The sequence below is a fragment of the Mastacembelus armatus genome, chromosome 22 (genome assembly GCF_900324485.2).
Source record: "Mastacembelus armatus chromosome 22, fMasArm1.2, whole genome shotgun sequence".
Taxonomy (NCBI): Eukaryota; Metazoa; Chordata; class Actinopteri; order Synbranchiformes; family Mastacembelidae; genus Mastacembelus; species Mastacembelus armatus.
The window spans coordinates 12201751-12228740 of NC_046654.1; the positions used below are offsets into that span (position 1 = coordinate 12201751).

Sequence of the window (26990 nt, forward strand, 5' to 3'; positions counted from 1 at the left end):
ATATCGCCTTAGAGGAATTCAATATACTGTCAATGTGAGGTTGAAATTTGTGTTTGTGACTTTACTGAGATATCCAAATCCTAGAGGTCTACAGCCACACTAGCAACTCTGTTAGGCTGTACTTAGATAACAACATTAAAGTGAGGGATTACAATTCATCCTCACAGTACCATGAATATCTTTATAAAATTCCATTGCAATCCATCCATTAGTTACAGGCAAGACTCACTCAAATCCACGAATGTCACCGTCATGGTGCCACTACAGAAAAAGTCAGGAGATCTGACTAAAAGACTACCTAGCTTCATCCACTGGGAACCATGAATGTCTACAGATACAAATTGCTGATTTAATTGACCCATAGCAAATGGCACCAAGTTTAATTCTTAGGTCTAAAGCAGATTGCTCTATATGGTCTAAATATAGAGACGTAAGGTATCCTCACGGGTCTAGACAGGGGACATACCTGTCTGTCTCAATCCAGTTGTCCTTGGCATCTTGTCAAGGACATCAGTCTCCACTAATGATAAAACCACCTGCTATTGCTGGACAGATTCTCTGAATACTTCGTATTCCATGACTTGAGATGTCTGTGTTTTCGTACCAAACCAGTCACTCAGTTCCCATTCAACAGATTGAGGAAGAGGAGTATTTTTTTCATAGTACATAGTAATCTACATTGCATCTAAATTGGATCTCTGAGCTCCCCTTACCGCCAGTAAGACAGTCTAATATAATCACATTCCTGAAAAACCAACACTGGATACCATCTCCCCAGGATGATTACCTTCACAGCTTGAAATGCAGCTTTGAGGACAGAGACAGCTTTTAATGCTGTCCTTCATCCCTCTGTTTTACCCCTTGCTCACCCCTCCTCCCAAGCACACACACACTCACATTCCTGACCCCTTTTTGGCCAATGTGTCAGTCAAAACCAGGGGCCACACAGGGTACTCCTGAGTGTTGGAGACCATTTGAGTGTTCTCATGCTGCCCTTCGAACCACAGCAGGCCTCTCCATGAACTTGAGGTGAGACAACAGTCTGTGCCAGACTTTTCCTCAGGTGGATAAGAAAAAATAAGCTTTGATTGTTTTCTATGACCTTGCTGTCTTTTTGCAGGGTGCTGAAAGATCCATCAGTGCTTGTCACCTTGTCAGTAGCATTGTGGATACCATGGGAGTTCCTATAGACAGATCTTGCATTAACTCCCCATGGGAAATAAAGTGTTGGAAAAACAGTCTTGTGCCAAGAGTGAGATTATGCCCGTCTTGTAACACTTTTACAGAGCTGAAAAAAAAAATCATCTGGGATGGCTTTCTACTGGGCAACTGACATGTCAAATAGTAGCAGCAGGTGTGTGTTTAAAAAATGCTCAAACGAGCTTGTGGTTTTCAACTCTCGACTTGTTGCCCAATGTGAGGAGTGTAAAGCATGGCCACTACACGTGCCTGTGAGGTTAAGAACACTCAAAGTGTCCTCAGGCACTCTTTGTGACATTTTTAAGGGGGGAAGAATTTGGATTTGTGCATGCAAAATCCATTAAAAACATTAATGACCTCATTCCTATCTAAATGGTTTTAAAACCAGTGCTTTAAAGGAGTTCTTGTGTTGCGTTTCCTCTAAAACCGTGGACATGGAAATCATTCAGTAAACATTCTTTTACAAGCTCTCGGATCACAAATGCTGATAGATTGATGCCTCCATACCAAAAATGAAGATTCACTGTGCTATTCATCTGAGCACAGCCTGTGCTCCACAGCAATGCACCTCCAACAGCAGACAAGGATCAACAAGAACAATACACTGTTAGCAAAAGCTCCAGCAATGAAAGACCTCTGTGATATCTGGGCCCAAGTGTGAGAACATAAGTTAAAGGAGACACACAGACTGCCTGGCATGCACAACATTTAGGACACAAGATAGGCATAATGAGCCTGGCATTGTTCTCAATAGCGTGCTGCATTCTCTGAGAGCATTTGGGTAGCAGCCTGTGAGGGAAGACAGCTCTTGCCATTCAATTTGTCTTAACCAGGCAGGCATGACGGAGCCAGGAGATTATGTGCTGTAGTTAAATGACTTGGATCCTCATGGCTTGACTTAGAGGACAGAGGTAAATGTCTGCACCATGGTTTCTATTGCAGTCCAGTGTTGGTGTTAAAAGTGTGATCGCACTGTTGTGACAGGTAATGAGGCCCCACTACAAGACGCAGACATTAACAGATTGCTTTGGAATGCATACTGCAGTGCATACTTTTGCTCATTTCAGCATAGCGAGGCTTTCTTCGCAGTCAGTCACTGGCAAAAGGTCTGAGGTCATATTGTCGTCAGATCAGGCCTAGGGAATTTTGCATCCCCAAACTATGCAGACTGCTGAATGAGAGTTCTTTTGGATTTAACAGACCCTGACATGGACCAGCTCTGCTTGCCAACAGCAGCCAACATGGTAGCATACCCCTGTTGTTTCTCAGCTCTCAAGGCCCCTCAAGTGTTTGGCACAAACATAATGAGTTGAATTTCTGCCCCCTGGCACAAATCAGGCACTTCCTGCAGACTAAGAGCAATCTCAGGTTGTGCTGCCATAGCTTTCAAAGAACAACCTCGTCGGTGGGCCAAACACTCTAACTGTTAAATTACAGGATGATGATGATGATGAGCTCTATGCTAACTAAAGCTATTCTTGCTTGACTAAACCAGTAGTTTGCCCTCTGGTATAACTGCAGCATTACTCACCAGGGGGGACGACTACAGGAGCAGTGCCACTGATATTTGGAAGGACCATTTTTGAGATTCTCGTTTATGTGCCTCTGGTCACGGAAACTTCTCCATCTGTAAATAATCATACACAGTAATTATATTTAGAAGGTGAAGTTTGAGTCATACTATGCAGACTGATCCTTTACATAAGTGGTTCCCAAACATTTTTGTTTGGTGTACCAGACAAAACAGACATATTCAAAGGAACTGAATTGAAAGTAGATTTATTGGTGTAAAAATGAATATTGATGATATTTTTTTTTCATTTATTTGAATTATCACTGCCTAGGTTGGTTTGCTCATATTCCCAAATATAATATCTCTTGGATCAAGCTGAGGGCTAAGAGCCTCCCTTTATCAGTGACAATCGTGTTATTTTGACCCCGGCCTCCTGTATCTCCAAAAATAATACACAGTTTTCATCAAAATGCCACATCTGATCTATTTCACTTTGTTTTTCTCATGGAGAAAACCTCATTTCAGCATGGGTGCTATCATGTTTGGCTGAGATTTTCTGTGGCAATACAGAGCGCTCTCAGTGCGCACACTGTGTTCCTGTTGATGCCACACTCTGAAGCCCCGTAAGTCATTGTGGTGTTTATGTTGAGAGAGGAATCGTGGTAAGAATGTGCACTGATGTGCCTGGGCGGGCTATGCTCATCTGTTTCTCTTGGTGGTTTGTCTGACACTGCGTAATAGTGGCACTCTGGTTCTGGAAGAACACTGAGCTTCTGTATTAATGACATATCCCTGGGATCTAGCATCTGAAGTATAAATTCATTATACGTCCCCAGTCTCCAGCGTCTAATCCTGTGAACCAGCTGTGTGATCACTCATCACACATGGAGAGAAAGCCCTGTCCTGTCTTCTGAGGGAGTTTGTTTGTTGACCCTTGAAAATACATAAATAATGTCAGGAAACCGGAGAGTTTAACTGAGGGGGCTTTAGAAATACTTTGCAGCTTTTTGGTGTAGAGAAAGAGACATTTGGTTAAATGTGTTTTATGCAGAGGTGATTACATTATTGTTTACTGAGCCATAAACCTGAGAAAGGTTAAATAATTGCTGATATAAATGAGCCTACAGTGGTGAACTACAGGAGAAGGAAATGCGCTCATGTCAAGGTCACTGAGTTTAGTAATCCAGCCAGACAACAGGGCCTGTTTTTATAGGTTGTCAGCTGGCAGTGACTTCCAGTGTTGAACTAACCCGATAAGGACAAATTCCAGTCAAATGTACCAGAAGTATTTAACCCTTTAAAAGACCATTGGTAAAAACACTTTCTGCTACATCTGGACTAGCAACTAGCAACAACGTCACGATACTTACAAAGTTAGCAGCAGCTCCCAGCACTGTCCTGAGGTTTCCTATCGGGTCATGCTGAGGCCTTAGTGTTAAACACAGGACCACCTGTCTGGTGAACTTTAACCCCTGAGCTCCTCGTTTCTGTTTTCTCGCACACGGTGCTGCGGACTTTGTTGCGTTTAACAGGCTCCAGTTTTTTTCTGTCCAGGTGTCATTAGACTCGCACCTGTCCAGACCGGGCCGACAATAACAGGAAACGCTACCAGTCTGGGTTCTCCGATAAATTCAGACCGGGCTGCAAAGTTTGCAAATGTTCTGGGTTCCAACCTGGTTTGGTTTTTGTAGTTTCACAGCTTAATAAATATTATATATAGAATATATAGAACTACAACATGGAAACAGTGTACCACGGGTGGTCCTACCTTGTACGAAGACGCAAAAATAATTGTTATCAGCCTGTTTTTGCGCCTGAGACAGTTTCTCAAAGTTTGGATGAAACAATCCAACAGATCTGACTTCTGACAGGCCACAGGCCTTGGCTGAAAGAAATAAATTGGCTAACATCCCGTAGCAGCAGTGCTAGAAAAACTGTTGCTTTAATAAATGGCAAGAATAAAGTTGTGTCAACACAGGCCCCTAACCACAAGCCCACGAACCTGCTGTGGCTCAGTCACAGGCGGTAATAAGCACATCATATTTCAGCGACAGGCATGCGATCTGAGGTGACACGTTATTTTCCCCACGCTGTTTTTTTTTTCCTGGATTGTGATCAATGTTTTTTTTTTTTGTTTTGTTTTGTTTTTTTTGGAAATCACATGAAATAAACGAGGAACGTGTACGCCACGTTACGTGCTCCTCGATGAAGGCAGGAACCCTCCATCCATCCAGCACATGCAGCACACCTTGTACATAGATGACTAACTGGAGAACAACCAGGTTTTATTGGACTATTAATGTGGCCACTAACATTTGTAAACACGGGGATTCAGTGTAGTCTACAGTCTACAGTCTGGCAGCTCAGACTCTACAGCCCCCACTGGTCTGTGCAATCTGCACTCAGCACCACTTCTTCCTTGTCTCTCTCACTCAGTGGAGAACAACAGTGAACTGAATACAGCACGAACAAGTCAAAGGTCTGGAACCCAGTGGTGCAGGGCCTCCTCTGCAAAGATACCTTTATAGCCATAAGGTTGTGTCTGAGTGGGTAGGTACACCAAGAGTATGTGACCGTGAGGTGTGATCTCCGTAAGCTTGTGTGTCACAGACAGGCTGCTGAGGCCTGACTACTTATATGTTTTTCTACAAGAACTCTTAGTTTCATATGGCAAACGTGTCGCATCTTGACCAAGTGTAAGTTTTTGTAATGGTTCTATCATTTTGATTTAAAAAAAACAGCCATTTTCACTGCTGCTTTTCCTTCTACTCTATTATTTTAAGTATTGAATGAGCTTTAGAGAACAATGCCTCCCGTACAGCATGCTGTATGTTCCCTCACGTATGAAAGTTGTTGTTTATAAACCATTAAGTTTGTTTATGTTGACAATGTTGTATCAAGACAATTATGCAGAGAGGATTAAAGTCTGGTGGTAGCAGACAGCTTGACAACTCAAAACACAGACGCATGCAGCTCTGCAGTGGTTGTCTGCCGGTAATTATCGGAGGCAGCGTGCTGTTATTAGGAATTAACACCACCATCATGGTGAGAGTCATGGCATGAGCAACACTCCTCTAGGGGAAAACACTTTCTTTCACTCTGCATGTGCCCAAGCCACAAGCATCCCTGAGTTACATAACAGTCCTTTTTGAGGAAGCGTAGACTCGTGTCTTTTTGCCACAAGTCCTGACGGCCACACAGATGGACAATGAAATAAGGCTCCAATATCCTGATAGGATTAGCCAAAGGAGAATCTGTCATCTTGACCCGATCTGTCTAAGTGTGTTTCCAGGTTCATGAAATGAAAAATATGCTCTGAAAGAAAAGCGGTGTTTGCCAGACTGCAGTTATGAAGAGAAAACCCAGACATGCATAAAGAAGCAGTTTATTCAGGCCTAAAACACATTTTGGTGCCTTGTTTACAACACACTGTGCAGTAAAGCACCTTAAATCAAATCACAGTAACATTATATACAGTTACAGTAAAGGATCATCATATACGGTTTAAGTACTCCAATTGGATAAAACATAATTTTAAAATCAATTGACAGTAACTGAAAGCTGAATGGTCAGGAATACAGAATTTGTGTGATTTTAATCATCACGGCAAAATTAGTACATTTCCAAAGCAGTTCATTTATTTCAAGGATGGCCGTCTTCAGAACCAGGCCGAGAAACCATGACTTTCCTTCACCACCCATATGCTGTCAATCACTTTGCCATACTGGAAGACAGAGAATCATCTTGGCTATTATATGATTCATCTACCCGTTATCTATACCCGCCCATTCCTAATTGGAGGCAGAGTGCTGCGATCTGCTGGAGCCTATCCCAGCTCTCTTTGGGTGAAAGGCAGGGGTGCACCATGGACAGGTCACTAGTCCATTGCAGGGCCCCGGTAATAATCCCTAGCCTTAAAATGTATCCTTTCACCTTTGTTGTACTTGTGCAAATGTTCTTCTATGTGTGCTCACCTGGTCATCAGAGACCTGCTCCAAGTAAATATGGGTAGTGTTGACCACTTGCATGCGGGTGTAGCCGTAGTCTGTGCTGCGGAAAGCGCTCCAGTCTTTAGGGTTTGGATTAAACATGTCAGTCTTCTCTCTGCAGCCCTGCAGAGGAATAACTAAACAGTTCAATTCACTTACATTCACAACTGTAGCTGTGCTTTGGTGAAAGTCTGGCTGCATTTGATCTGTGGTTGGATGACAAAGTATGCCCTGCACCGCTTGCTACCACATCAGAAAACACTTGCCAGAGGAACAGCTTGTACTAAGCTCTGTGGCATTTCGGCTGCCACACAGACGGGGCCGTGTACAATACATAACACTGTTTTGTTGATGTTGCTCTCAATTCATGCATTGATCCTTATGGAAATACATTGTTAGTGATGCAATGATATGAAAGTACTTACAGCAGAGCCCGTCACAATGTGTACTGGAGCTTTGGGGTTCACATAAGGCTGCTCTTTACTCCCATTGTACACCTAAACAGAAAAGCCTAGTGAGTCTCTTTCACTGACCTAAAACAAGAAACTTCAAAATACACTAGAACTGATGTATTGTAGTAACAGACCTTGTACCCATAGACAGGCCAAAGCCTCTCATATGTGTGCTCATGTGCCCACAGCTCCAGATCCACTCCTGTGAAAGATACAAATCTGATGATAGTCAACAACCTCCCACAGAAAAAGAACTGCTCAAGCAGTGTTATCTGCTTGGGTTAACACATTGTGCTGTGTAATCTACTGTTTCTCAGATCCTCTGTCCATGTAATTTTCACATTACTCAGCAATCAACAAAAACTTAAGATCAGAGCAGGCGAAACTTTCAAAGTTCCCCAAGTGAAATAATGAAATACAACAAACAAAACCCTGAGAAATGTAATACAGGAAAAACATTATAGAATTTGTTGGGATGTCAGCCAGACCAAAAGCCTGCTTTTTTAATAAAGGATGTTTGGATTGCACTGCCATTAGAACATTAGTCAGTCTGAGCGTGCAAATGTGTGATCTTAAACACCCATTAGCAGCACACAGCTGGTTGTCAAATAGGGAACATACCATAGCGGTAAAATAGATCCTCTAGACCAGGAGCTGGTGGTTTTGTGTCTTTCCGTCCCAGGCGGACCTGAGATATTCCAGAGAGAAATAAAGACAGCATGAATTGGTATTAACATCACAAACAAGACCTGCTACCTGGTGGAGCTCCGATTATCTCCCTGCCAGCCTTGGCCCAAACAGTGCCAAGTGCTGAGAGAAGTTATTCTGCTGGAAACTATTTATTCCAAATTGCAGTGATTATGACAACATATCGTACTCAACGTTCTTATGGGTTGTGATGTGGACTGGCTTGCTTACAACATGTGTGACACGTCTGCTACCAGTGACAATTAAATTGCAGAAAACAAGCTTACAAATACTTTAATGTGGAACAATCAAACCTTAACAAAGCACTAAAGGGCTTCTCGTCTTTTGGTTTCTGTGCTATATGTGTGGTCCTTGTAAAGCTACCTTTTAGCACGAGTTTGATGCTTGATCATAAGTCTCTATGTCCATTAGGGAAAGAATATGACTTAATAGATGGGATTCTGTAATTTACGTACATAGGAGTCAAACATGGTACAGTCATCCTGGTCATCATCAGAGCAGTACATGGGTCTGTGACCCATGGTGATGATCCATGGGCGCACGGCTCTGTTCTCGGGCCTGTTGGCCTCCTGGATCAAAAGACAGAAGAAATGAAGACATACGTATGTAAATGTGTGCCATATAAAGAAGCTGGAGATAGAGGTAATATCATTTCAAAAGCTCAAATAAAAAAAGCGAGAACAAGTGTGAGAAGAAAGGCGTATACTTAGCCTTATTAGCATGTGCAATTGGGGTGGTCATTAACCTCGAGGTCTTTCTTCAGCCATTCATACTGCTTGAAGAGGAGCTCCAGGCCAAATTCAAGATAGAAATAAACCTCAGTGGAGAAGGAGATGATATGCGCTGACCCCAGGTTCCAGCTGTGGACACACATCATTAAAATGATGCACAGCCTTGACCCAGCAGAGGAAGTATACTGAAACAGGGCCAATAAGGAACAACATGCCTCCCTGTGACCTCCAGATAGTGTGAAAAATATTTTGACATCCAGGGCATTTTGTCACCGGCATGTGTTGAGTGCAGATTATTCACTTTATTAAGTCCACATACATTTGTGACTCTCAGTTGTTTCAGCCAGTCTCAAACGTATGGGGGTGTTTGACTTGATGTGAGATTACGCAGAGCAATCCCGTAAAGAAGCTCACTATTGTGAGTCTTTACACAGGGCACTGCTCTGTATGTGTGCTGTATGTTTTCAGTAGAAGTTGAGGGATTTCAGATTGCCTTTCCCATGTTTCTCCCTGCCTCCCCTCGTTCCTAACCATATACATGAGCAAAGGGCTCTCAGCCAGAACAGCCCAGTGTCTAGGCCCAGGGAGTGGGCAGCAGGCCTGTGGTCTAGCAAGGTATTATCTTACTGTCTGAGAGAAGGAGGTCTGAAGTGAGGACTATGAGTCACCCAGTCAGATGTACTATATAGCTCCTTTGTGCAGTAGCTGCCTTCCTGCGATAGTAAAGGCCAAATAAAGTAAGGGAGAACTGTAGTCCTCTGCTGCCAATTCACTTGGGTTACCTCTTGTACCTCATTAATACTTACTGGCAAACATTAGGTGGTTTGGTACACCAAATCTTGATGTGAGATTTTTCTGTGGCTGATGTTCTTTCACCTGCTTAAGCACATCCAAAGATCAACTGACTCATATACCTTGTTTTTTTTCCCTTACCTGTACCACAAGCTTTCAGTCTGGCCTGGCATGGTAAATCGATTCCTGTAGTTGGAGAAGTTACTGTGGACAAACAAGATAGTCAGAAAAGTGATTTCCAGACAGTTGGACTGATTGTACAATCTATATTCCTTGAGTGTCTGACAAACAAAAACTAATATTACAAAATGTTGCTGTCTCTTTTTTAGTACCGACTACATAAAAACTAAAAAACTACAATTGATTCATAATGCACTCAAGATAATTCCCAACTTTATCTATAATATAATGAACCAACAACTCCCAAATAACAATCTAACCTATGTTTAGTGCAGTTCTTTTGTTTTATGTAAAATGTCATTTTTATGTCAACTTGAGAGAAAACACAGAGCGGTAGGTGGTTGGACAAAGATGAGCGTCAAACTGTGGTCATTCCATCTGCTTCAAACTTTAAAAAATTCAGATATTGAGAGAAACCATAGACTTTGCTGCAGTCATGCTATCAGTGGCTGCCTCTCCATAATTAAAGGCTGCAGAAAAACATGGACTATAGGTTTTGAGAAGATGTTCTGAAGCTTAAAATCATGGTCAATTTCTGGAGCCAGAAAATCAAAATCTGGGCAATGTGGGGGAGCCTGGGTGGAGTAAAGATGGGATAAGCCACCATGGCTAAGTGTACTACACCTGTCAATAAAGAAAAAGGCCTATAAATATAACCCTTTAAAACCACGAAAGACCACAATTTCAGATGTAGCAGCTATTACAGGAATTGCATCTTAAGGCACTTCCACAGTGGTTTTAACATTTCGTCATGGTGGTTCTTATTTGATCTAAGTATAGTAGTCATCAAGACATCACTACTCTTATCTGTCAGTACCACCAATGGTCACCACTAATCTCTAGGCTGTTAAAAATTGCACCAGACTACAAGAAACACAGACACATCCTTCAAAAACTCAGGAGCAGCTAAAATATGGAGCCAATTTGATGTCTTTAAGTTTTGGCATTGAAACACCTTTTTTTGCAAATGGGCATTAAAAATATATAATTTTATTTTTGTATCTTTTTGCATTATGGTGTGTTTTTCAGTGATAATCTTTTGATACTTTCTGTTTTTTTTCAATGACAATGTAATGTTATCGCTAACATTGTTAACATAAGCCCCCTCCACGCCAAAACGGTGTCAGAAAGTTGGAACTGAAAAACAGTAATTGGCATGTAAAACAAAAGGAGCAGCATCGTACAAGAAAGAACGTCAATGAAAAAAAACAAAGTATCAAATGATTATCACTGAAAAACACACTGTATTTTCAATGCCAATGCTTCTTTTTTCAATGCCAATGCCATCGTTCATATTTCAACAGTCATGTGCCAATATTACAGAGGGTGCTCCATTAAAAAAAACAAAACTCTTCACAAAACATCCTTTCCCCGACTACTGGTCTCTTCAAAGTTTTTAACTTCAGAATGAAAGCAGGAGCCAGTCCTTTCAATGGCCCATTAATGAAGCGAGCACTGAATGGGTTAATGGAGGGTTAGCGGTAACTACAAAACAGCAAGGTCAGAGGGCAAAGGTCACAAGCAGGGACATAAAAGGAGGATTGCAGGGATATTTGCTAATGCTGAAAAAGTCCTAAACTAATTCTGTTTTTAGGGACAATGAGGTCAGGTTTAAATGGCCAAGGTCATTATGATAAACCAGCAATGGTCAATTTGGGAGTTGCTCCTCTGCAACACATACACACACAAACATACCCACATACACATACACACACGAATACTTTTAGATTATTTTTTATACTGATCTTGAATGGTTTCTTAGGTGTACCCCATAATCAACATAATGCTCAACAGTAGGTAGATAAAATTTTAAAGTTTCATACTAAAATTTGATGGGGCTGATTATGAATCCTGATTATGAGGAAGATATTATTAAGCATCATAGTACCCACAGGAAGACATGAATTCTTTTTTTAAGTAAAATATCCTAAGCAGATGTTATTTATCTGATTTTAGTCTTTATGTTTTATACTTTTATTTGTTGCTATTTACTCCTGTTTCATTTTATATTTTTTTTATCTTGTACAGCACTTTGGTCAACTTTAGTTGTTTTTTTAAATAAGTGCTTAACAGATAAAGTTGCAGCTGTAGTAGATCTATTGTACCCACACCCAAAAGGGTGAGCTGTTCTCCTGTTAAAATGAATTAAGGTCTGGAGTTTTGAGCCATGGCACTGAACTAGAAACAGACATACGACAGGTTGATACTCCCATCTTGTGGCTGTGAAGGGTATGCACTGTCCCAGTAGTATGAACTAAATCTGTATGCAGTGGAATAATACACACATTTTGTAGGAATGCAAACAATAATTAGACCAGGCAACCCCTAAGGGAAAAAATGAGCTTGTAGAAATAAAGGCAAGTCTTAGTGTCTCTCATTTAGCAGTGGAAAATCAGATTGTGTACACCTATAATAAGTTTATATTTGTTTATATTAATCTGCACTGTGGTAGCCCATGTAACATATGACTCATCCTCTGTAACCCAAAGTATGCTTGTTTCCATGTGTGTTTGCTTTTCTACTAAAATAAGATTGATGTAGAAATCTGGTGGATGTCATATTCAATATAAAACTGACCTAACGTAAAATTTTCCTTTCTCAACAAATCGTCCTTTTAGTCACCTGATGAGTTTAATCCAGGCGGCTGGAGCCAGCTACAGTCCATAAAAAGCATATCTACCCAGCTTCCAAACAGTGACAGTTATTTCCCTCAGTCCCTCTGAGTGCTTGACGAGCCATACATTGTGCTCAGTGAACTAAGACAGTCTTGACTGGGGTATCTTCTGTGAACCCGCTATTCTCATCCTGCTGGAATGCTGACTGAAAACCTTTGTGGTCTGCCCAGTTTCAATTGCCTATTACCCATCAGGTTTTGAGGTTGGAAAGAGCGAGGAACTGAAAAGTACTGTATAGCGAGAGGAAGCAAAAGTAGTAGGGGCCGGCAGCAGGAATATTCAGATTCTTAACCACACCACAGAACAAAACACACATTTAAGTATAAGAGTGAGAGAAAGGAGCTGGGTTTCTGATTATGTAATGCAGTGAGCTGGTTTTTGATATCAGGTTCTTATGTCAGGATGTGGCGCCAAGAAAAAGAGACTACTGTTAGCAGCACGCTAATAAAGACCAGGCAGTAGTCACATTAAACAATGCGAGGCCAAGAGAGGACTGTTTCGGTAAAGAGGCAGCAAGTAAATATTATGTTGTATAGAATCAGGCACGTTCTTTCAAAATGCAGAGATACACTCCACTAGCTCCAATAGCAGTGCTTGCTGTTTAGGGATATATTAGTTGTAACACAAAGGCTGCTTTATTTATCAATAGCAAATGCAACTGAACTGAATTTGTAATTTACTGGCAAAAAGTGACCAATACAATATTGTAACATTATACTGTATGACTTTATAGTATAAGGTTATGACCACACACCTGACTATTTTCTTTGTAAAAGCTGCGAATAGCTTAAACAGCTCTATAATTAGGTGCCACTGTAAAGTCAAAATTATAAAGCTACAGTGATGGGGACAAAGATACGGTATGAAATATGTCATAATATATAGAACTAACTACATTTAGCCTATAATTGTACTAGAGGCTGCTCCAAAACCCAAATATATACTCAATTTACTATTATGCAAATAATTATTGATCAGACAAAAAATATTAGCAATATATGAGAAGTTAAAACCAGCAATAATTCAGGATTTAGCTTACAAAATGATTAATCAATTATTAAATTTATGACAATCAGCTAATATACAATAAATTAACTATTCGTTTTCGCTCTAACATTATTTTCACACTGTAAAGATCCTGCTGTCCTCTCCTCATTGTCTTGTCTCCGGACTGAAAATTTCCCAGGCTTAAATCTGAACATCACATTCAGTGATGATGAGTTAAAATGCTGAGGAGGTCCCAGTGTCTGGGAACTGAAAAACAGATAGTGGGTGGATGATTCACGGTCGGATTACTGTTTGTTTTGGAGAGCGGTGCCTTGTTTAGATGTTGGTGGTTCCTGATGCTTCACTAGCCTTTGGAGACCAAAATAACTGTTCAAATGTGGAGGCATTTTTGGCAGACCTGAGTGTTTTCAATGGTGGAAAAACTGCATTTGACCACAAAGCGTTTAGAGTAGCTAATACCGATTGCAGTTTTCAAGTGTGTGAAAAGTCTCTCTCAACATCATGTACTTCTGTTTTTGCACAAAACCCATAAATTATACTTCTGCCCTTATGACCTCAGCAGATTATGGTGCAAGAAGTAAACAAAGAGAAACACTAGCTATACAGAAGACAGTCAGACAGCTTTCATGTTGACACTCTGGCTATGGATGCATCGTGATTAAGAAAGATTTCTTCAATGAATGTCTGAGTTCATATCTAGATATACATGATTCTAAAGATCCAAGTAAAAAAAAGAGACAGTGATTTGAGTTTCACCTACTATGTTGCTTCGTGGTTGCCTGGACAGGTCATGTAGGGCACGTAAGCTGCTATTGACTCGATCTGCCTCATGAACTCATCCCCAATCCTGGCATTGTCCTGGAAAAGTTTTATTCAGACGATAAACATGACGCCACAGATTTTCCTGTTAAACAACAATGTTTTTTTTCCCAATTTACTGAAATTTAGCCTAATAGGTTTTAAGAAACGATGATGTAAATTTTCCAGAAAAATGCAAAAATGCATCATCAACCTACTAAACAAATATACTATATAACAAAGTGATTTTCTTCTTCTTAGATATTTTAATACTGGCTACACAGCTTTTAAAACATACTGCCATGTTTTGATGGCTTTTACCTGCCAGAAACTATTAATGACCTTTCAGTCATAATCCCTCTTTTCTGTTTTTGTATTTAAATTGGTGAAGCCGCAGGATGTACTTGCACATTCCAGCTGAAAACACAGCTTGGATGAATTATAGTTATTCATTTTTACAGAAGTCTGCTGATTGCATTGAGCATTCTCTCTGTATTTGAAAAAAAAGACATTAATAATTCCATAACATCTAAGACAAGGTTATGTCAGCTAAATATCAAAGATGACAGATGGGAGGTTTTCAGATGAGCAAATATGTTATTGGGACTTAAGATTTGGGTTTTAAATTCCACTATTTTTATTCATGAAATACTTGGGTGACATGACCCCAACTCTCATCTTTCACCACAGGCTTAAGGCATTTCACAGTAATACCAATAATAAACTGAGTGACTTAACCACAGCTGAATGCCTTTATATACACATGCTGTAAATAGCAGTGATCCTTGGTAAGGGCACGGTGGCGAAAGGTAAAGTGGCTTATCTCATCTATCATTATAGATTTAATGGAATATATCGGAGTGGCTTTACAAATATAAGGTTTTGAAAGAAATTAGCTGTGAGTGATCTTAACTCACAGCAACCGAGCACAAGTGTAATCAGAGTTCATGATATTGAAAAGACAGAACAGTAAAATACCTCATGCATATCGTAGGCAAAGTCCCCTGTAAAATAAACAAAATAAATCTATAGATTAGGGTGGATCTTTTAAGTGTTTTCAAGAGATTTACTTTCCCACAGCATAATGAACAACAACCTATATACTTCATATCTCTGATGAACTACTCTCTGTGAACATGTAATGCAGCTGTGTTTAACTTACTGTTTCAATTGGAAAAAAACAGTAAAACAAAGTAGTAACCGTAATTAAAATCATAGTATATTACCTCTTTATTGGGTATTTATTATTACTTACTCAATTTGTTAACACAATCCATTGTAAGGTGCAACAAGTGTTTATGGATGACTAATGCCTTAGACCCAGGTGTTAAACATCAGTGCCCCTTTAGCTGTTTTTACAACGCAGAACAGCAGTCTGAAACTTACCTATGTGTAGGATGGCATCGTACATGCCAAGCTGAGTCTCCTTTTGCAGTCGGGCCAGAGACTGAGGGTTCTCATTGCCCAGGTCACCATACAAAGCAAATCTGGGACTGAAATTAGTGCTGTCGTTCAGAGCAGCGAAGAAGAACGCATCACTCCAGCCCTTGTCACTGCCACAGTGGTAGACTGAATTAAACACAGGGGAGGAATGTTTGTGTTTAGGAATATGGTGGAACAATGAGACAAAACCAGAATGAAAGTCAATGATACCAAAGCTCTTCCCACCATAAGCAGCAGCAGGTTTGAGGCCTGTGAGAGTGACCCTATGGATATACATGTGCCTCTGCTCTTCTCCTGAGTCCACAAACAGAGTAGCGTCACCGTTGGCGGTCATCTCAAAGTGCCGACCCCCCAGAAAGCTGTACTCCACTTTGCTCTCTGTTTTATTGAAGGTGGTCCAGGTTACTACCATGGAACCTGGCACACCTGTGAAGAAAAATCCAATTATTGTCAATGTGATGTAGATTGAGCTGACAGAACCACTGGATTCACTTACTGGTGCATTTATAAAGGCCAAGAGATGCTTATGAGAAAGCTGACTGCACAACTGCAGTGCTCTTGATCTTGCCGTTGGCAAGATATAACCATCAGAAAGACGAGTTAAGCTGAAGCCTGGCCAGATACTCACTTCATGAATAAATGGCTACCACATGTTTCACCTTCATAGGAAATGAACTAACATTTCTGTTGTACTGACTGTGATCCAACCATAACATCAGCAATATGACTGTCAGTTTAGGCACTTATCTGGTGCCTCTAACACGCTACTACTAAGAATAGTAATAATGAAAATTCATCACGTTGCTGCTGCTGTGCATAAAGTTCCATTAACTCATTCAACCATTAATCATTTACAATAAATGAAACACACCAGCTTTTTAGGATAAAGACAGAATTTCAACTTCAGTGAATGTGTTTCATGTAAAAAAATGTTCAGGTTTATAAATACACCTGTGCTTTCGAACTTTTATTTATTATTATTATATATTATGATTTGTACAGAACATCTGCATATCTGCAAGCCATGTGGCCTGGATGCTGGCTTGTATTCATAAATGGAAAATAAAGCCCTAAATGAAAGCACATGAAGTAGTTCAAGCACTTACCTGGATAGGAGAGGTGCACCTGCTCTGGCTGGGTCCAAATGGGGGGCACACCAAGCACCAACAGGGGTGCGAGGCTTAGGAAGACACAGGCAGCACGAACAGGCACCATTTTAGCACTGCACTACAGAATCACAAGGCTGGTTAAAGTACTGTAGCACACCCAGGAAATAAATTCATTCATAATCACATGATCTTTAAAGCTTGCATATCAAAAATCACATGACACTTACAGGTATAGGTAGATATACAAAACACTGGATAAATATATCTCTTTTAAGCCTTCCAGTAACTCACCTGGCTTCAGTGTGAGTTCACACACACAGACCGTGTTTCGGGCCTCTGACTGGGAACTGTACATCATGTGAAACTCCAGTTAACCCGATGCAACTGCGGAACCAAAACAGCAGAGTCAGCAGGGAAAAAGATGATGTCTCAATAAAACCAGCTGATGTTGTTTTTCACTGTGCATTCAGAGAAGCGCTGCTGTGGAAGTAAGCTCCAGTAAGACCTCGGCCCACAAGTCACAGCTTGTCTGAGATTAATGAACAAGGCAAACAGCTGATAAGCCTCATTGATCACGATCATGACAATGAAGGGGCCATGGCACATCTAGCCTGTCTACTTTAACTTGTTTATCTGTGAGATCAGCTGACTGGGAGCATGACAGATATAACGCACCGGTCCAGATCAGGGCTTATAGAAGCGTTTGGTTTGAAAATCTGCACCCTCTCAGCAGTCGGCAGAGGGTGCACACTGCACCAGCTGCTTTATGAATCAAAAGCATTATTCTCTGTTACTGGGCGGAAAGTAGCTGCTAGCCAGTTTTTCAGTCCTCTAGAACAATGAAAGGGACTCGAAGGACGCGTTATCTCTGACCGGGAGAGGAAAACGAGGTTAGTGCGACAGACACACTATTTAGTTAGGACTTCGTTTATTTCACATTAAAGGTTGTAACGCGGTTACAGCGGCTCTACTAAACTGCTCTTATTACCTGTTTCTTGGACCACTTGTAATGTTAAACCGAGCTAATTAGCTGTTAGCTGACTGAATTACTCATTAACAGCCAAGTTAACTTACAGACAAGTTATAACTACACTTGCCGCTCAGCCGACAGAAATGGATAAAGCCCCTTTATGACCACAATAGACCTGTTCAATGTTAAAAACCCTCACAACAAAACTCAGGTGTTTGGTCTGAAAACATTTCCTGTCTACGTCAACGTGCAGAAGAGACAGGTGAATTGTGGGAAATTGTGTTTATAGAGATTATCTTGACCTAACCACAGTAGGAAAGGTGTGCACTCTATGATGTATTTAATTATGTGTGTTGATTTGTCTCTTTCTTTAGGTCTGATGGATTCCAACTGTGAGAACAGAGATCTAAATCTTGAACATGCCCCTGAGTATGATGGAGCCCAGTACATAGTGAGTTATCCCCATGGGAGAAACACAGAAGAGGTGAGCTGGGTTACTCAGGTGTGCCACTACATACAGAACCTTTTTTTTGTTGCATACAACTGATGTATTGACTGTATTTCTGTCTGCAGATGGATTCTGATAGAAATGATGATTTCAATAAAAAGAGGTAAAGTATTGATACAGTGCATGTGCTTTGTGATTACATTAGAAAAAAAAGTGCATTATGTGTTTGAACATTTCACCTGTCTCAGGTATCCAGTGTTTCGCTCAGGCAACAACCCAGGCAGAGTGAAGCGGGTAGTGTCATGTAAGAGGAAGACGCACCATCTGACGGTGGCTCGGAAAAAGCAGCTCGGGTCTGGGAAGGCGAACAATGGTGCAAACAAGGAGAATGAGATGAACTGCACGCAGGACATGCAGCGGGAGATATTTGACATGGACCCTTGGGAGTTCCCACTAAATATCAATAATGACCACAAGACTGGTACAACTGGTTCTGAGCAGGCTGGCTCCTGTGCACTCACTGAGGTCAGAAATACTGTCACAGCTCAGATTATGTTTCTGTTTTGTTCTTTCTTTGCAGACAAAACAATCTGAGCCTAACAATGTTTTTCAGCTCTCAAAGGATCATTGCACAATGACTGATGTGCTTTTTGGAAGAAATCTGAGACTCAAAGTGGCTTTAACATTGTGGCAGAGAAATGTTGGAGAGCTGCTGACATACTTTCTGAGGTATATAGTTTGTAGTTGGTGGTAAACATGGGCCATATGGTATAGTAGAAATAATTTCAAACTCTTACCTTATTGTCTTTGTACAGAATCCAAGACACTGGCGTGTTTGTTGATTTTCTTCCTGTGATAAGCAGAAGGTAAGCTGCACTTTGCTACTGACTACAAGTGGATTAAATGTTACTATAAACAAATCTCATATTCTCTGCAGCATTGATCAGGACTCTGATAGGATTACCATTGGCTGTTGTGTGGACCTCTTTCCTTTAGTTAGGGAAGTCCTCAGCAATCCATATGAAGAGTGAGTATCCCTGCTTGGTACTGTAATTTAACACAATTATGGCACAATACAATGCATACTGCACATAGAAGAGCAGACAGAGTGTATTTTTAGTGGCTGGATAATCACAGCAAGGCAAATGAATTAATGCTGTCTGTTATGTTTCCAGGTATCTTCTCGTGGGTTTAAAGTGGATAAATTCAGTTTTGCAGAACTGGTGGGAAGAACTAAGTGCATGTGGCTGTGATGGATCTTCTAAAGATGCACTGAAAAAGTAAGTGTTTTGTTTTACAGTACTTCAGACAGATAAAAGCTGTATATATTCATGCAAATCTGTTGTGTCAAAGCATTAAAAAAACAGGAGACAATGAAAAAAAATGCACCTACATAACATACTGTGAACCCATACAACATCAACCTTGATACTAAATAGTTATGTTAATATCTGCTACTGTTTTTAATATTTTCCACAATGTAAATCAAGAAATTATAGTAAAAGTATTATTTAACTTTGTTGCAGAAATTTTGAAGTGTTTAATCAGCAGTTATTGGAGTTGTGGCAGCAGGAGCCCTTATTAAAATCTGTTCCAGGAGCTGCAGGCGATATGGCAAAGGTCAGTGTTTTATGTATGAATACAAGATTGTCACTGTCATTTTTGCCTCAGAATGTTCTTATATTGTAGAAAGACTATTTTGTCTTATACAGATTTTTTTTTTTTCCCTTAGGTCATTGATCATTTTCTGTCTCATCTTGACAGCACTGAAGAACCACATAACTAAGATAACTAAGCCTTCTCTCCCCTGGTAGAAGCTTTTGGTGTGTAGGCTACTGTGCCTGCCCGTAGAGACTGACGTATTCACCGTACTAATTCACTAAGAATGTGCAATAGTGTGGCAAATTTGGTGTGAGTTTTCCAGTTTAATTTATTTCACAGATAATTTGCATCTTCGATGTATACAAGAATGAAAGTAAGGATTTTGTGTTACTGATATGTTGTATTCCATTTTATTGAAGATAAATAATGTTTGCATGGTTGGTATTGTAATATTTCAGTGTAATATTTCCCCTTCTTCTATGGCAAGAGACAGTACTGACATGTTTCTGTTAAATAAAAGCTCAAAAATGCAAACCCTCTCTGGAACTGTACATGTTGTACTTATTACTTATTTTACTTGCAAGTCCTTATTACTATTATTTATTATTACTACCATTAGTGCAGTAGATCGCCAGCAGCAGATTTTAATTGAATCACTACATTTCAGTCTCATTTGGACTTCAGCCTCATTCACTTTTGAAGTGATTTAAGTAATGCAGAGATACACATAGCTCATATCTCTCTCCATTTGCAGGTCTTATCTCACTTGACACAGATAAGTGGGGTGTCTGTTATTGTGATGTGAACCTGAGGCTGAAGTCCAGCTGTGACTGGGCAGGAGAGGCTGCAATTCAGTGAACTCTGAATCTAAACTCAGCCATCGACAGCCTTGTTTGCAGTCTGGTGTTTTCATTCAGTGCAGACTAATAAAGTAGAGCAAGGGAGAATATTCAGGTACAGAGAACAACACATATCTAAGGCCTGTTACAGGGGTCATCACTGAAGGTAAGCACAAAAAAGTTAAGCACAGTTTTGTTGTGTGCTCTTGATTTAATTCGCTGAATCCTATGAGGAAGTTACAATACTGTATTACACTGCTGGTTTGACAGAACAGGAGGGTAAAGGATGAAGTGTCTGAGATGTTGGCTGCCTGCAGTGCCCCTGCTGCTGCTTAATGTGGCTGGAGTTAACATGGAGCATCTCCAAGCTAAGAACCTGAATCTCCTTCGCCCAGATGAGCATAACTTGGTCCTTAACCATGGAATGAGAGGTATGTTAGCTTGAGTAGACCTTCACTTTAAGTTTGACTTTTCCTTTTGCTGTCTATCTCGATGACACACCTTCCACTTATTTGAGACAGTACAATTCATACTTCGTGTGAAACAGCTCTGTGATCGCCTTCAGATGCTGAATTACCTTTTTCACCTATGATCTGTGTGTATTTTGTAGATGTGGGTCCAATTCCAGGTTGTAGACCCAAATTGTTCAGTGACTCAATAAGTGTTATGTCTCATGACGTGATTTGTTTATCATTGTAAGATGATTTGATAGACAAACAGTTGTAATAGGTTGGCAGTCGATCAAGGTTCTGCCATGTTTTCCTGGAAGACCTTGAGAAATAGTGTTGGTATGGATGTAATAAATTCCTGGTATGTGCACTGCTCTTCTCAACACAGTGAGACTTTTGACACTACAAGCACCAAAATCAGACATTTATCAGCTCTACACTAAATAGATTTGAAGTTTTATGTCGATAATTAGCTAAAGTGTACCAGTTTACATGTTATATTGTGGTTGTTAAATACGCACAAAACACCCCAAACAATAGGTAGAACCATAGATCAAGGATATAACGTGTTCATTAATAAGGTAATATAATGGCAGCAGTGGCTGGTGACACATTTTGTTTACCTTGGGCTAGTTGGTTTTCTGTCTTTGTGCTAAGAATCATCATCTGGTATTGATCTTCAACATCACTTTACCATCAAATGGAAAGAAAGCTGATGTAAGGATGTCATCCCATACATTACCATTGTATTACTCATTACTCAGCATCTTTTTAATTTTTTATGGAGACAGGCTGAGAAGTCAGTGCAACTGCCTTTTATATACTGAATATTATGACTCATATCTTAATTTGACCAACAGTGGTGCCCAGAGATTGCTATGAAATGCTAATGACCTCTTCAGGCCAGGCCAGAGATGGGGTGTACCTGATCCAACCTGGTGACTCCCCTATTGTGGTCTACTGCGCCATGCAGGAGGGAGGATGGACCGTGGTGCAACATATCACTGTTAACAGTAGTGTGAATTTTGATTGCACCTGGGCTGAGTACAAGCATGGCTTCGGGGATATCACCGGGGATCACTGGCTTGGGAATGAATACCTTCATCAGCTCACCCGTGGCCCTGCGCGCTATAAACTGGGAGTAAAACTAGTGGATCGAGACGCCGTCACCAAAACGGGAGAGTATGACCCCTTTCTAGTGGAGGACGAAGCATCAGCGTACAGGCTTAGGCTGGGGTTGTTCCAGGGCACTGCTGTAGATGCTTTGACTCTGGACACAGAGAACTACCTCCACGATAACCAAAAGTTCACCACCAAAGACAGAGACAATGACAACTACTTCCAGAACTGTGCAAAACTGGAGTTTCAGGGGGTGCCGGGAGGAGGCTGGTGGTATGACGCCTGTGCTGGTGCCAATTTAAATCGCAGGAATGTCATCTACTGGCAAAAGGACTGCAACAAGGAGCGACTGTGCAAGTATGCATGGATGATGGTGAGACCTTCAGACACAATTAAACTGATACATAATGGGGACTGTAAGAAGGACGAGCTATGAAGTATTTTAACTTTAATTTTAACTTTTACTCGATTTGGTGACTATTAAGGACTAAGAGCTCTGTTTTCTTTAAAGTTTTCTTTTCAAACATGTACTCCCGTGGTGACACTAGTGATACGCTCTTAATATTGACATTGAATTCACCACATTTTATTCAGAAATTAATGAACATGATCACAAAATGCTGAAAAGAACAAAAAATAAAAATCACACACTTAAAACACAGTATAAAAATGCAGTATAGTTTTAGCTCTATTTTTGTTTGCATTATACATCACGTCAATGTACTTGAAGCAAAGCGTCTCTTTCATACACCTAATTGCAAATGCAGACTTCTGTTTTATCACAATTACAAAATGCCTCTTGACATTGAGCTTATGACGTCTTTCATTCAGCTCTTACAGAAACAAACGAATCACAAACAGCATTTCTTTTGCCACAGTGCATTACAAGGTTTCCAGAAATACAGTAAAGATATGACATTAATTCAGCTACAGCAATTCAGAGAAAACAAAGAAAAGATCCTGAGGATGAAAACTCATAGATATAATAAACAGTGTGTGCTCTTTAAATCCTTCATACCATTCTCTATGTAAACACTGACATTGTATAGCAAGTTTTTTTTTTTTAAATGTATTTTGACTTAAAGGAATAAAGTCTTTTGGTTTGTATTTGAATAATTCGGACCATTATTAAATTACAGAATTATTACACTTGATTTCCACTGAGATTTTGCTGGAGAGAAAATACAGAGCATGTAATCTCAAAACAATGATGCTTGAATCTACATTTACATGTCTGACAACTGGCACATGTGAAAAGGCTTTATCACCAAGTTACAATCCTGACATAGCAAGCAGAATCTGAAATTAGGACAAGTTAGTACAGTAGGCCTTTAAAATAAAAGAGCAATTCAGAAATATGCATCCTCAATGCAAACACCTACAGAATTAAACCGATACATTTGTTTTATATTGTATGTAATGCATCAACTTCAGTGGGACAAGTTTTAGACCAATATACAGTGTCAATTTGAATATTGGTCTCCACATATTAAAACTGAATACAAATGAATATAAATACAGTTTAATATTAAATTGTCTCTGTGTTAATAAATGGCATTTTGTTTATAAGGAAAATACTGATATTTTTACTATTTTAAAACCTATATGCAGAATCAGTGATTACATGGGGACAATTTTATTATATTCTCCTGTTTCTGTACTTTGAGCAGTAGGCTAAATATCATACACTACAAAATACCTACTGAATAATAAACAATGCTATAAATTGTACCATCTCATTTATCTAGTATTTTTTACATCTGGTGTCACCTAATATGTAGAATTCAAGTTCATGAAGCCAAGATTATCAGTACAAACATATGATTTTCAGCCACTGTTGTACACCACCTTAAAAAAAAAACAAAACACTATAGGTTCATGTCATTTGGCGCTGACAGCTGGGTTCTGTCCATACCAGTACAGTTTCTCCTCAATCCTTTTCTTCTTCCACTGGCAGAATAAGAGCATGCGGAAGGTCTTTTGAAAGGTCTTGTTACAAAGGGCATAGCAAATGGGATTGACGGTGCTGTTGACGTAGCAAAGCCAGTAGCCCAGATGCCAGAGAGAGAGGGGTATGCAGTCTGAGCAGAATGTAGAAATCAGCACCATGATGTTATAAGGTGTCCATGTTAGGATGAAGGCCAGCAAAATGGCACTGAGCGTCTGAGCTGCCTTTCTCTCCTTAATGAGCACCATCCTCTTCCTCTTAGTGAGCTGGTTCTTCAGTGTAACGTCTATAGGCTTAGACGTCGAGGAGGTGGATGGAACGCTCATGGACTCAGCAGAGGAAAAGGCAGACGATGCCATTTTGGTGTCTCCATTTTTGCTCTGATGCTCCGCATGAGTGTCTTTGGCCACAGGTTTGAACTTGTAGGACACACACTTGCTGCTCTTCTGAGAGCTGCTTTTTGGTGGCGTCTGGAAGAAGCTGTCCTCATCATAGCTGCTGAGGTGCTCACTCTCACTCCCCACTCCGCTCTTGCTGCTCTCGCAAGCCTGGTTCCTGAATGAGGGCTGGAAGCCTCCAGGCGACACAGGCCTGTCCTCGTCCTCTGAGGATGCATAGCTGTTGAAAGTAGTCAGGTGACCAGCTTTGGACCATTCATCATTGGTGGTGGCTGCTGATTTGGCAGCATTGCTCCTACTGGATGACGACCAGGAGGCTTGGTTCCTCTCACTTGAAGCCGATTTCAGTTTACAACTAAAACAAGACCTGATAATGGTCTTCTGTGGTTGGTTAACCCCAGAGTCTGCTGTGAAATTAATCCCTTGCAGCTCAGCCAGATCTTTGGTCCTTTTCTCTGTCTCCTTGTAGATTCGACAGTACAGGATTGTCATGACTGACACAGGGATGTAAAAGGCAGCAATCGCTGTCCCGAAGGTTATTATAGGCTCAGAGAAAAACTGGATCTGGCATTGCTTCTCAGAGACAGTCCTTTTTCCAACGAAGTATTGCCAGCAGAGAATAGGTGGAGCCCACAGAATAAGTGACACTAGCCAGGCCAGACCTATCATAATCCCAGCTCGTTTGGGAGTCCGCTTGGCTCTATAGGTAAGCGGCCTGGTGATGGAGAAATATCTGTCAAAACTGATCACCAGCAGATTCATAACTGAGGCATTACTGGCTACATAATCTACTGCCAACCACAGGTCACAGGCAAGGTTTCCTAAGGCCCAGTAGCCCATCAGTATATAAGAGGTATACAGATTCATGGAGAAAACACCTATGATGAGATCGGCAGCTGCCAGACTCAGCAGGTAGTAATTATTTACAGTCTTTAGCTGGCTGTTGACTTTGAAAGAGAGCATTACCAGAACATTCCCCACAATGGTGATGAGGCTGACTATAGCTGACACAGTCGCAATGGTGATCACCTCCCAGAGACTGTGTGTGACTTGGTGGATATCCATTGTACTGTTATTTACAGTGGAGTTCTGTAGCCAGTCTCCTTCCATGATCTTGTGTTTATTGGCATCCAACCATGACAACGTTTTTTTGATTCATCATTTCCAGTAAGTTCTTCTGAAAAGAAAAGAAAGAAAAGGTCAAAGTATTTGTTTCGCCTTTTATGGACACTTCATGGCACAGTTTCAGCAGGCTGAGCATCAACTATTCCCACTTGGATTGTTATTCATGTTAAAAGCATTTTACTTTTTAAAAACATGGCAAAGCAAGTTTATTTGTATAGCACAATTCATACACAGAGTAATTCAAAGTGCTTTACAGAAATAAAAGACAAATTAAAAGTCAAAAATTAAAATAAAAGACAGCAAATAGTGTGATATGCACTATACACTGATCAGCTGTGTATATAGGAGTCAGTGCTGCTGTTTGGCACTCGAGTCACTCTGTAGCTAACTGTGCATCCATCCTCTGAGTCTGTTTGTTTCCATAGTTATACTGTCAGAAGGAGCACACATCTGTCTACTGTTCAGTGAACAGATGTAAAAGGAATGAAAACTGTGGTCAGACAAATTCAACAGCCTCCCCACTCTAGTTGTGATAACACCACTAGAGCAAATGCGGTTGGGCATGGAGATCATCTCTCCAGATGATGATTTTTTATTACCATACCTTTACAGCTTTTGAAATCTGTTGTATTGCATAGGTAATTTCCAATGTACCTGCAGGATGAGTAAATCAAATGAGGTCATAATTGTCACTGATTATTTACTGTATATCACTGCATCCATACAAGTACTGAAATACAATATCTGTATCCGAGTATACAAAGACAAGTTACGTGAACAATATTGTGATCACAGACATACAGTATTGTATAGCACCAATCGCAGAGGCCAATCAATATTAATGAGAAATGACTAGCTAATTTGGTCTTGCTATTAGTTAAATGTGACAATATATTTACTGACTAATCGGTTACCACAGAAATGCTCACCCAGCGTGGTACGTTTAAATGTGTATCAATAATGGCCTTCAAATTGTATATAAAACTACTGTAAAACCAAAACAAGACATGTACACCCTGTATTAGTGCTATGAAATTGCTGCACTCTGAGGAAGCCAGTACTGCACATTCAGCCATGAAATTTGTAATGTATGAAGCGACAGATGCAATCTGTGCCCAGCTTTATGATTGATGAGAAATATAAATCTATCTACATTTTAAACCCACTGTCAGCTAGTTTCTCAGCCATGTACTGTATCAAATTATTTCTAGAGCGTATACTTCCAAGAGAGATGACAGTAAAATAATCAAATAAGCTGTATACATTTGCTGCCCCTGTCTAGCAATTTGCTCCCTTCTTTGCAACACATCTGTCTATGGGACCACTGATAGACCCAGAACAATTTTCACTTAGCAGATGTACCTGTGAGTCATATTCTTCTTTAATGTAAGGCCCAATTTGCACAGCAACTTTTTGTCTCTAAAGCCATCCACAGAAGCACTATTAACACTAGTCGACAATGTGTTTCATGACTGTTGCTATGGATAATGAAGT

General features: G+C 40.4%; 4 protein-coding genes across 9 annotated transcripts in view; 2 read left to right on the forward strand and 2 right to left on the reverse strand.

Annotated features, from left to right (window-relative positions):
* LOC113131811 (KATNB1-like protein 1) overlaps positions 1 to 20157 on the forward strand; it is a 29562-nt gene extending 9405 nt beyond the window's left edge. The window contains exons 1-10 of one of the 3 annotated variants that reach the window (XM_026309498.1): positions 16992 to 17488; positions 17943 to 18052; positions 18142 to 18179; positions 18265 to 18541; positions 18630 to 18745; positions 18832 to 18882; positions 18954 to 19043; positions 19192 to 19296; positions 19543 to 19636; positions 19749 to 20157. In XM_026309498.1, the coding sequence (XP_026165283.1) occupies positions 17948 to 18052; positions 18142 to 18179; positions 18265 to 18541; positions 18630 to 18745; positions 18832 to 18882; positions 18954 to 19043; positions 19192 to 19296; positions 19543 to 19636; positions 19749 to 19802 (930 nt within the window). In that variant the 5' untranslated portion in view covers positions 16992 to 17488; positions 17943 to 17947 and the 3' untranslated portion in view covers positions 19803 to 20157. Of the gene's footprint in view, positions 1 to 16991; positions 17489 to 17774; positions 17831 to 17942; positions 18053 to 18141; positions 18180 to 18264; positions 18542 to 18629; positions 18746 to 18831; positions 18883 to 18953; positions 19044 to 19191; positions 19297 to 19542; positions 19637 to 19748 lie in introns of those variants that run through there. The other 2 variants (XM_026309507.1, XM_026309516.1) reach the window with 2 other exon arrangements.
* Positions 6083 to 17810, reverse strand: acp7 (acid phosphatase 7, tartrate resistant (putative)). 4 transcript variants are annotated; one of them, XM_026309486.1, is made up of 15 exons: positions 17673 to 17810; positions 16890 to 16982; positions 16596 to 16711; positions 15715 to 15915; positions 15433 to 15615; positions 15025 to 15050; positions 14009 to 14106; positions 9527 to 9589; positions 8608 to 8722; positions 8318 to 8431; positions 7776 to 7842; positions 7289 to 7356; positions 7128 to 7199; positions 6688 to 6825; positions 6083 to 6437 (listed from the first exon to the last, which is right to left on the reverse strand). In XM_026309486.1, exons 3-15 carry the CDS (start codon positions 16702 to 16704, stop codon positions 6372 to 6374), a joined length of 1320 nt encoding a protein of 439 aa, XP_026165271.1. In that variant the 5' UTR covers positions 16705 to 16711; positions 16890 to 16982; positions 17673 to 17810; the 3' UTR covers positions 6083 to 6371. The 4 variants fall into 4 exon arrangements, with proteins under 4 accessions (XP_026165271.1, XP_026165245.1, XP_026165254.1 ...); XM_026309460.1 differs by having other exon boundaries at positions 16596 to 16716; XM_026309469.1 differs by having other exon boundaries at positions 16596 to 16716; positions 17768 to 17809.
* LOC113131826 (fibrinogen-like protein 1-like protein) lies at positions 19834 to 22461 on the forward strand. The gene is made up of 4 exons (XM_026309527.1): positions 19834 to 19927; positions 20373 to 20623; positions 20728 to 20888; positions 21767 to 22461. The coding sequence occupies exons 3-4, from the start codon at positions 20744 to 20746 to the stop codon at positions 22459 to 22461; spliced, it is 840 nt and encodes a 279-aa protein (XP_026165312.1). The 5' UTR covers positions 19834 to 19927; positions 20373 to 20623; positions 20728 to 20743.
* Positions 22462 to 23906: 1445 nt separating this feature from the next.
* Positions 23907 to 25499, reverse strand: chrm5a (cholinergic receptor, muscarinic 5a). Its single transcript, XM_026305774.1, has one exon. The coding sequence runs from the start codon at positions 25479 to 25481 to the stop codon at positions 23907 to 23909; it is 1575 nt and encodes a 524-aa protein (XP_026161559.1). The 5' UTR covers positions 25482 to 25499.
* Positions 25500 to 26990: the final 1491 nt, after the last annotated feature.